The following is an 11,400-nucleotide window of genomic DNA, read 5'->3' as shown; positions in this document are numbered from 1 at the left end:
AATAAGCAGGTAGCCTTGTCATAGAAGGAGATCAGGTTTGTCAGGCAGGACCTGCCTTTCAGAAACCCATGCTGACTAGGCCTGACCCCCTGGTTGTCCATTATATGACTTTTAATGGCACTTGAGACGACCTGCTCCATGACCTTCCCTGGGACCCAGGTCACACTGACAGGTCTATAGTCTCCTGGATCCTCCTTTCTGCCTCTCTTTTAGATGGGTGTCACATTTGCCACCCTCCAGCCCAATGGGACCTCCCCAGTCAGCCATGACTTCAGGTAAATCATGGAAGGCAGCTTGGCGAGCACATCTGCCAACTCCCTCAGCACCCTTGGGTGTAACCCGTCTGGTCCCACAGACTTGTGAGCATCCAAGTGGTGCAGCAGGTCTCTGACCACTTCGTCTTTAACTGTGCTGACCTCATTCTGCTTCCCCTCCCCATCTCCCAGCTCCTGAGGCTGGTGTCCAGGGAACAGCCAGTTCCACTACTAAAGACTGAGGCAAAGTAGGTGTTGAGCACCTCACCTTTTCCTCATCCTTTGTTATTGTGTTTCCTTCTGCATCCAGTAAAGGAGGGAGATTTTCCCTAATCCTCCTTTTGTTGTTAATGAATTTACAGAAATATTTTTTATTATTCTTAACAGCTGTAGCCAGGTTGAGCTCTAGCTGCATTTTGGCTCTCCTAATGTTCTCCCTGCACAGCTTCACTACATCTTTATAGTCTTCATGAGAGACCCGGCCCCTCTTCCAAAGGTCACAGATTCTCCTTTTCTTCTTGAGATCCAGCCAAAGGTCCCTGTTTAGCCAGGCCAGTCTCCTTCCCCTCCTGCTTGTTTTCCGGCACATGGGAAGAGCCTGCTCCTGTGCCTGTAAGCCTTCTCTCTTGAAGTATGTCCAGCCTTCCTGGACTCCCATATCCCTCAGGGCAGCCTCCCAAGGGATTCTGTCAATCAGTCTTTTGAACAGGTCAGAGTTTGCCCTTCAGAAGTCTAAGGTGGCAGGTTTACTAACCCCTCTCTTTGTTTCTCCAAGGATCAAAAATTCAATCATCTCATGGTCACTGCACCCTAGACGGCCTCCAACCTTCACCTTCCCCACAAGCTCTTCCCTGTTCACAAGCAGCAGGTCCAGGAGGGACCTTCCCTGGCCGGCTCACTCACCGGCTGTGTGAGGAAGTTATCCTCCACACATTCCAGAAACCTCCTGGATTGTTCCTTCTCCGCTGTGTTGTGTTCCCAGCAGATACCCGGCAGGTTAAAGTCCCCCACAAGAACAGCAGCAAGTGACTACAATATTTCTCCCAGCTGTTTACAGAAAGCTTCATCCACCTCACTGCTTTGGTTGGGGGGTCTATAGCAGACTCCCACAGCAAGATCTGCTTTACTGGCCCTTAACCTAATCCAAACACTCTCAACCCCGACATCACTATACTTGATTTCTGAGCTGTCATAGCATTCTCTTACATACAGGGCCACTCCACCACCTCTCCTTCCCTGTCTATCCCTCCTGAAAAGCTTGTAGCCATCAATTGCAGCACTCCAGTCATGTGAGGCATCCCACCACGTTTCTGTGATAGCTACTATGTCATAGCTCTCGTGTTGCATGATGGCCTCAAGCTCCCCCTGTTTGTTGCTCACACTGTGTGCATTGGTATAGATGCACCTGAGATGAGCTCATGAATCCAATACCCTTTTGTGAGTGTGGGTCCCATTTCCTACCAGACCCTTCTCAGGTGCTTCCACAGTTCCTAAACATCTTTCCCTTCTCTCAAGTGAAGTGGCAGAGAGCCCTCACCAGTCCACCATCCTTCAAGCTTTGGCTCGCTTCCCTTAAGCTTATTCCTAACATGCCCAGTTATCTCCCCGTCCCCCCTCATATCTAGTTTAAAGCCCTGTCAATAAGCCCTGCTAACTCCTGCCCCAGAATCCCCAGAATTTCCCCTCTGGGACAGCTGCATCCCACCTGTCTCATTTGTCATCAGCAGACCAAGTGCCTTATAAACCTCGCCATGGTCAAAGAACCCGAAATTCTGATGGTGGCACCAGGTGTTAATCAGATATGTTTTCTACCCTCTATCAGTGGTTTTCCGTTCCACTTGAGGGAATGATGAAAACATGACCTGAGCTCCCGAGCCTTCAATTAGCCACCCCAGTGCTTTGAAGTCCTTTCTGAGTGACTTAAGACTTCTCTCTACCACCTCATCATTACCTGCCTGGATAATCAATAAGGGGTAGTAATCAGAGGGCCGCACTAGAGTAGTGACTGTCCTTTTAATATCTCTGACCTGACCCCCAGGGAGGCAGCAGACCTCTCTGTGGTATGGGTCTGGTTGACATATGGACCCCTCCGTACCCCTCAGAACAGAGTCACCCACTACAATTACCCAATTACTTGAACTAACAAGTTCAAAACATTATGCTGGTAAAATTAAGATGCACAGGATATGCAGAGATAGTTAATACTTTTCAGATAAGTCCAGATGCAAGTGATTTTTTTTACCCCATGAGAACAAAGAATTACATTCCAAAAGTAAGCCGGGCCTTTTCAAATCAGTGTTGTATTCTTCCCATTTACATAACCACTTAATTTCTATTGCCAGAGAAAGTATCATCAACAGCAACAGTTCCAGAAAAGTGAAAGTAGCTGAGGAGGTCTGATCACATCACTGCTTGAGCTCACTATCCCTTTATCTTTGAAAAGTTTGTCATCAGAAATAGAAAGGCAGAGGTACAACAGTTTGAAACAAGTTACAGAATGTATCCCCTGGGGGGAATTTTATTGTATGAAGTAATGTGAAAATCTGATAGGAAAACAAAGGAAGACAAAGGCTGCTTCTGCACGATATCAGATGAAGCCTGCAGATCAAAGAGAGCACACTGTTGAGATTAATCTGTTTGAAATAAAAGACCAAACCAGTAACTTCAATTTACTTAATAAAATTTACTTTCATTGGACATTCAGAGCTAGGCATAGTATCAAGACTAGTCATAGTTTCAATTCATGTATTATAATTCACTCTCAAATATAAGTTCTCAGCAGACAAGCAAGAACACAATTATTTTATTCCAATTATTTCAATTCACCAAAATCCCATAAATAGCCTCCTTCTCACCCACCCAGCAAGAGCATTCTTGTGCTTTCTCTGCCATATCAGTAACCACCAGTACAATATATTTGTCCCTATTTTCTCTGACCAGGTAAAGTTTGACACAGCAGACAACCTATCGACTGCAACTTAATAGATTTTAAAGACAAGAATGCAGTGATTAGTTTGACTCCCTGTATACATCTGCCCCTCATATCTAATGAATGCTTCTGTCATCTGCTTTGTTTTTCAGACAGTTTTTGTCATATACTAAAATATAGAGAAATTCTAAGTATATTTTTTCAAGACAACAAAATTTAACATCCACTTTTCTGAACATCCCATAGCAAGCTCTTCAAACTCTGTTTTACTGGATCTCAGAGCAGAGCAATTCTCTTCCTTTCCTTTCAGATGAAATGCTATGAAGTACCAGAATGGTATCCTCAAGGACTGACAGAGTAGTACTGCTATAAAAAAGAACTAATCTACTCAAAAAACAGAAGAGAAAGGTTCAGATGACCTAGTGAAAAACAGTGTGATCATATACCAGAAATACAAGTTAGACCTGTGAATGTATGATTTTTTCCAGAAAACACAGGGAAGCAATAATGCCACCTGTAAGCCAAATGCAAAGGAGGTCTATTGCAATGATAAAGAAAAGCAAGACGTCTCAGAGGAAGTGAAAAGAGCTTTCTTGTTTAGCTTAGCTAAAAGAAAGCATTAAATGGTTGCTGCTGGTGTGTTTATATAAATACACCAGCAAAACAAACATCAGATGAAGAAAAGATAAAGAATAGTGTTGCACAAAGAAAATAACAGAGAAAAACCATAAGAAATAGAGAGCAAATTTTCCAAGATCTAGAAGGGTGAAACCTCACAAATAATTTTTCTGTAAGAACACTAAGGGCAAGGAAAGTGCACAGGCTGGTTCTCAACAGATTTAAGACTAGATTAAATGACATAGGATTTGTTCTTGAGCACAGGAGGCCTTCTGCGCCATAGTTGCTAATGCTCTAAAATTTATGTTAGAGCTTCTCTGAAGGTGATGAACTTCTAAACCCCCTCCTCAAGGTTTCTCACATTTTCTAACAGCAATTAAATGAGCCATTTTTTCTGTGTATCCATTAGTCTAGTGGGTTATGCCTCTTTCAAATGATTTATCATTTAAATTTTACAATATTTGTGTGGTCTTAGGCTACAAATTCTGTACTGGGTTTTAATCTAATACTCTAACAAGCTTGAGTTTTAACTCATCACACAGTGTGATCACTGCAGTGATCAGGTGAACTTCAGAAAAAAAACATCAAGCCATTAAAGACATTTAAATCTTTGGAGATGTAGCATTATCAATACTTTTGTTTGTACTAAAAATAAAAATTAATTCCTTGAAGCTATGAATACGAAATGCTTGATGGAATGTTTCCTTTGGACTCTTGTTACTTTTCATTGGAAATAAATAAGTTTAGTGGTTTGGGTTTTTTTCCCCAACAATTATTTCCAATAAGAAGTTTTTGTTGCACATACTTTGACTGAAAAATCGTAAAAAATTCTAGGACAGGAAGGAAAAGAATAGAAGGGAAGCACATCTAAGAGAGGGGAAGAGAAGAGTTGAAAGAGCAACAGCAAAAAAAGCTAAGTACTTCTGAAGAGTAATACCTCCTTTTAGACTTTTCTGAAATTATTAGTTCTATCCCAAGTGAGAATAGCTGTACTTACAGCAGATGCCAAAAGCCATTCCTTTAAAGGGCAGTCTTTACAAGGAAGTCTTGATTTTCAGCTTTGCTTATTTCTTTAGGGGATGTCTGGGAGTTTTTCCATTACTCTAAAAAAAAATAATATTCTTATCCTTAATCTTAGTTTTCCAGTATTTTATTTAGTTCAGGAAAATAACATGTTTAGTTTCTTAGCTAACAACATCTGAAACAATTCACAGCATCTTATACACACCCAGTTTAACAGCTTACATGGATTCTTGGTTGCATCGCATACTAATGAAGTCTACAGTCAATCTCAGCTAGATACACTGTTAAATATGTCGAAGTATGCCTATGCTAGATGCTAACACATTCCACATCTTATCTGCCAGCCTGATTAAGAAACATAAGCATCACAAGCAAACTACATTCCATCTTCCTAATGACACATTCTGTCTATAAACACTGCATTTCTTACATAAACCACTCCAGCAACCTCTCCATTTCCTCTGTCCCCAAAACACAAACATCTTATTACGGACCTGTGAGCTCAGGTTTGCTTGGCCAATTAATGATGGTATTTAAAAAAACACACTTCACATTATGGCATGGAGCAACACCCCTCTTTGCACTGCTGCACAGCTAAATGCATACAGACCTGCTGACAGACAATCCTCCAGCACCAACCCACAGTCCCCAGGGCCTCAGTGTGTCCTGTCTTCCCTTTGCTCATGTCTCATACAGCTCTAGACACCAGAAATCAGGTAACTTGTCAACCTCCTCAAGGAACCTGAGGTATTTTCTGCACAGCTCAACATAGTCTGACAAACTGTTAAAAGAAACCACCTCAAAACCACATAGTAAAAAAGGACAGGGGAAAAAAAGACACTTTGTTCAGTGTTATTCAGGTCATTGTCCAGCACCCGAAGCACCTAAAACTTCATCATAGTAGAAGACAACAACTCCAAACTTGAGGATTCCCCTAGTCATTGTATCCATGGTTTGAGAAAATGCCTTCCCTGAATCCAGATCTATAAACCATGCACTACGGGATTTACAAGGATGGATGGTATGAATTTTAGATTACAGAAAGGGGCAAGGAAAACACAGAGACAAGGCACAGACCTGGAGGAGATCCAGGATCAGACCATAAGGCCAGATGTCTTATGAGTATTTTGGGTTTATTGAGAACAAATAAACCTCATTCACAGTACTGGACCACAGGAGTGACAAAACCTGAGATTAACAGAAATGAGGGTTGACACAGAGCTTAGGGATATGGTGTAGTTGAGAATGGTCAGTGTTAGGTTAACGGTTGGACCATATGATCTTCAATGTCTTTTCCAACCTAGATGATTCTGAGAAGGAAGCAGAGATGACAATACCAAATGTGTTAATGAACTAATAACACTGCAGCAATCCCAGTGACAACCAAGTCCAACCCCAGCCTGAGTGAAGAGTGTTAAATCAAATGCAGCTGTAAGATTTCAAAGCCTGAAGGTATAGTCATAACAAAACAATGCCAGTTAGCACATAAGACAAGAAAAACATGTACTGCAGACAAACAATTCCATTATAGGCAAGGACTTGATGAAAAAGACATTCCCTCCTTTATTTTCTAGGCAAAATTAGCACATGGGTCCAGTCTGGTGTACCTGTCCCTTTTGTTTGCATGCCTAACAAATCACCTGGGACAGAAGAGTCCCAGCAATTACACAATACCAATTCATTTAGCTCAGCTCTATATGCAAAGCTCTGGACTGAGGCCCTGCAAGCACCATACTGACCTATAAAAAAGCATTCTTTTCTTCTGATAGCAGATGTGATAAAAAGATGTTTAGACTAAAATTCAGTTGTAGCTACCTACTTTATTTGGTATAAGCACATCCATTCATGCAAAGGAATCTTTAAGCTATTCTCTTTAATTATTAGAAGATTAAATCTTCAAACAAATCAGTATAATAATGTTAAATGAGGATATGAGCTAAAAATAAAATATAATAAAAATACTCATATATTTAGTGCAAATACATTACCATCTAAACAGTATTTAACTGTTCTACATTTATTACTTTTTCCAAATCTAGCTTTTATGAAATAAATTATATCCATAAATTTACAAACTTCAGTTCACTAAATGTGAATTCTTGATAGTTTATGACAAAATTCTTTATGGAAGTGGAAAAAACAGTATTATCAAAATTGCCTGCAATGAAACTTAAGAACAGGACAATACCTCTTTGTCCAAAATGTAAGTAACTTCTTTAGATATCATTTTTGTACTAGTACTCTTAAGCCTCCTTAAAAGGTACTACAAAATACAGTTTCAAAATAGAAACACTTTAAAGAGAAATTTTCAACTCTAAATAGAAAAAGACAAAACCCATAACAGAAGTGGTCAAGAAAAACAAAGTGCTTTAAGATAAATCCTACAGCTTGCTTAAAAAGCAACTACCACCATCTAGTTTCCTTTTTACAAACAACTTTCCATTAACAAAAGAGTACCTTAGATAACAGAGGAAAAAACCTCCACAGACAGTTATTACTGAGCGTGCAGTGTAACAGACCAAACGCCACAGCCCATTTGGGTTCACTGGGTTCAACCCACGCGATTGCACACTGTTTCTGGTAGGTCTTACTTGCCCAGATGCAGCACTGCACAGGGACTTATTTAACTGGCAAGAGCTCAGTTTGAACTGATGAGCCCTGTTAAATCTAGACCATAAGGCCACCACTTTAGCACCGGCTTGGATACAGCAGGACTAGCACTGAGGCACATGTATTAAATCCTGATCAACCTTCCCTGACTTTATAACACTCAAATAGCCACTGTATAAGCTTAGGTCAGGAAACACCAAGACAGATATACCTAAGCTAACTTTACATGGTGCCAACTCAGACATAGAGGGGTTTATCAGCTCAGATTTACAGCAGTGTAAAGGCATCTGAAGCACCCACAAGCTCTTGGAAAAATTACAGTCACATTCACACAAAGCTGATCTAGTCACGCTGTTTCAGACTTCTGCGGACTTCCCAGGGCTGTGCAAGTGTTGGAAAGCTGTGTTTCTTCACGATGATCTGGAAATGTACTGCAGGTCTTTCCAGAACAGGTAAGAGATCCAGCTACACTCATCCCTGAACAACTGCAGATATCAAATCCTACAGAGGTTATAAAAACCAGGATTTTCAGTATTGTTTATAGTTAGGTCACTTCTGTCTCTACTGATGGCAGTAGTAAAGATCTCAGTGGGGCAAGTTCCACTCAGGTGCCACAGGAGGAGAGGATCTCTCACCAGAAAGCTTTTATTTTATGAAACAAAGAACTCCAAAAGAAACAAAGATTTATTCCTTACTCCCAATCTCTAACTGAAAGAAAATTAAAGATTTTTAAATATTCTTCCCAATATTTTGTTTATTTTAAGGTTACGTGTATAAACTGTGCCTATTCTATACAGCTCTGGGGCTGACCATTTATCACTGAATTGTTCCTAGAACTGAGATTGACTCCTTCATCCCATTATTAATTTGTTTCCCCGTGTTTGTTCCTAATGGTTATGAATAAACTTTGAAAGTGTGAACCCATCCATGTCTCTTGCCATTTCTTCCAACTGGGAGGATACTGAAAAACCTTTAAATAGTTGGAACTGAGCCAATTATCTCAGTAAGCTGTGAGAAACCTGAAAATCAGTTTTAAAGCTAAGTGTTTATAGTTTTACTGCCCATCACTCATTCATTCAACTAATTATTGAAATTACAATCCCAAATTATTCCAGAGTATTAGAAGTCATGCTTCATATACTACATGAAACATGCTCCATCAAAACTGACATATAGAAAATAAAAATATGGAGAGTAAAAATACGCTAAGAAATTGTAACAGAAGCAAGCTTTACAATTGTGTATCTTTGTTTATGTTACTTACCGAGTTGCAACATACAAGACTTTATGGAGTCTTGATTGCCAGTCCTTGATTTCAGGTCCTGATTACAGGGTGAAAATACAATGGTTATTTCAATTTACTGTCAGTTCCCTTTCTGGAATGTTGATATGCTCTTACAATCAGATATTTTAAAACAACAATTTAAACTGACAAATCATGAATTGCATTAAAAATTTTTTATTAGTTTAAAATTTGCTTACTTTAATTGTAGGTCTTCAGCCCAATGTGTGAGACAGTAAATAGGAGTGCTTTCTATCCCTGTACAACCCTCATCTGATAGGAGCCCAGAGAGCTGTAGTCCAGTGCTTCCTCCTATGAATGTTCCTCTATGCATTTAAGCATGTTCACTCCTAACTTTTTATCTGTACTGTATTCTTTTTGAGCTACTGTATTTTAGCCATGCTCAAAATTGCATTCCTTATTAGTTACAATGAAATTAGAAATACTGATCCGGTAAATAGCCTAGATTATTTCTCCCATCTGTTTTAGCTACCCAAACGATTTTTGACACAATCATGTTCCTCATTTACCTAACTTACTCTGTCTTTCAGAGACTCACAGTCATTTCTATTGCTAAACACCTTTGCCACGTACAACTGTTGTCATCTTACTACTGTCCCTGTTTGTGTAATGTGAATAAATATAGTATCTTTTTTCCCCTGAACAGAAAAGATTTTATCCTCTAGAGATACTCTTGCCACACTGATCTTTGACTGCTTACTCTTAGCTATTAGTTCCCTTCTCTCGGCTAATTCCAAGTTTTTAACAGATTTTAACTATAAGCCTACAGCAAGCAACAAAGAGGACGAAGTCTAAAAACTATACAGCCTGTCATCTCTCATATGTTTGCTTATAGAGGCAATGAATCAAATCAATCAATCAATCAGCTGTCAGGGCCATATCAAGACATTCTGGCATCTGTAGGAGAATGACACCCCATATGAACACTTGCTCCTCTCCATTTAAATTTCTTGCAGCTCAAACGAAACCCAGCAGTTCCCACATTTGTAACATGGCAACGTGGAGCATCGTGCCAAGGGTTCCCCCTCACTAGCTTTTCTGCTCTATGCACCCAGCCAAGGCAACGGTCCTGGAAATGAGACAAGCAGAGCAGCCGCAGAATACTGAGAGGTTCCCGCTGACGAAGCCCACAGAGACAGTATTCCCTGGCAATCACAGACCCCCCCGCCTGACTCACCGCATTTGGCATCTCTGCCTGCTGGCATGCTACAGCACTTGGCATTACAGGCTCTGACACACAGTCTCAGGCTGCATGTGTGTGTGACTGTCTCAGTTAGGAAGGCTAAATAGGTTATAATCCATAGTCTGGGCTCATTTCTTGTCACTCTTACAGCCCTATCAAGAATAACATGTTCTTGTGGCCCTCTTGAAACTCCAAGTCATATATGTATACTGGTTTTCCTTATTTGCTCTGAGTTTTCCCTGCTTGATCAACAGTGAGGAGGAAGAGAAGAATGATATTATTATTATTATTATTATTATTATTATTATTATTATTATTATTATTATTATTATTATTAACTGCACCATTAGTAATCCTTATGGTTAACAAATGGCCCACAAAAATAGATGCTAATGGTATATGCCATTGAAAAGTTTGGTGTCTCTTCTGTCATTACAGAATGACTTTTGTTCTTACTGCAGCCTTTGAGCTGTGGTGTTTTAAACCAGTCATCTGAAAACCACAAAAATGGGAATGGATATCAATGTTATTTTAATTGGGAAAGAAGGAAACACTTCTCTGCCAAACCTTTTCCTTTTCTTTTTTGCAGTGTATTCTGAGATCTGCAATACTAATAAAATCCCTTTTAAATGGTCTGTTGAGTGGATGGGAAACTGAACACATCACACTATTTATTAGTTCATTCTAGAATTCCTCACTAAAAAACAGTCTTTAAATTTATAGGTATGCATGGTATGATTGTTTGGTATGCAGTTTTCCTGAATTCCACTATTGACTTCTGCGTATTTACAGAAGTGTATTAAGGAATCATAATAGATATTGTGAATCAATTGTGCTGAATTTTTGCAAATTACTCTCATTCTCTTCTAATTCACCAAGTGACAATTAATACTTCTCATCACTGGGGAAGAAACATTATATTTTGGTACTGTTGACTGTAGAAAACCTAAAATAGTGATTGTACCTCACATTTATAAATAAATCCTGTTTTTCTTCCACAAAATATTGACTTTTCCAAATAAAGACTTTTGTATTCTATCCTTTTTTCTTTACATTTATATTATATTAATATTAATTATATATAAAGTATATACATATACAATCTCTATATGTAAGTATATAAAATATCTATTATATTCTTACTTGTCCTTAAATATTTTTTTTATATGTGCATGTGTGTACGTGTGAATACATGCATAATTTTTTAAAACTGTTTTGGCTGAATATTGGAAAAGGTTGCCCAGCAAGGTTGTGCACTCTCCATCTTTGGTGGTGTTCAAGACCCTGGAGGACTCCCCGAACAAGCTGATCTTATTAGATTTGCTTTGTGCAGAGGACTGGCCTAGCTGACCTTCACAGCTCCCCTTACAACCTAAATTATTCTGTGATTCTATAAAAAGGCTTCTGTTCCATTTTTTAAAATTTTACTTAATGTGGTTTTAATGTAAAAAACTTGGCTTCCAAAACAGAGAAAATAAGG

The 11,400-nt window shown here is 39.3% G+C and overlaps 1 protein-coding gene across 13 annotated transcripts in view; it reads right to left on the bottom strand.

Moving 5' to 3' along the window:
* Positions 1-4,832, bottom strand: part of GPHN (gephyrin) — a 220,963-nt gene extending 216,131 nt beyond the window's left edge. For 12 of the 13 annotated variants that reach the window (XR_003398497.1, XM_026849618.1, XM_026849622.1 and 9 more), the window contains exon 1: positions 4,799-4,832. Coding sequence is in view for 12 of the 13 variants with exons in the window: in XM_026849618.1 (XP_026705419.1) it covers positions 4,799-4,817 (19 nt within the window). In the remaining variant the exon portion in view is untranslated. Of the gene's footprint in view, positions 1-3,410; positions 3,430-4,798 lie in introns of those variants that run through there. The other variant, XM_026849619.1, reaches the window with a different exon arrangement.
* Positions 4,833-11,400: the final 6,568 nt, after the last annotated feature.

This window comes from Athene cunicularia, assembly GCF_003259725.1.
Source record: "Athene cunicularia isolate RWA chromosome 5 unlocalized genomic scaffold, athCun1 chr5_part1, whole genome shotgun sequence".
Taxonomy (NCBI): domain Eukaryota; kingdom Metazoa; phylum Chordata; class Aves; order Strigiformes; family Strigidae; genus Athene; species Athene cunicularia.
This window is presented reverse-complemented; position numbering and strand designations above follow the sequence as displayed.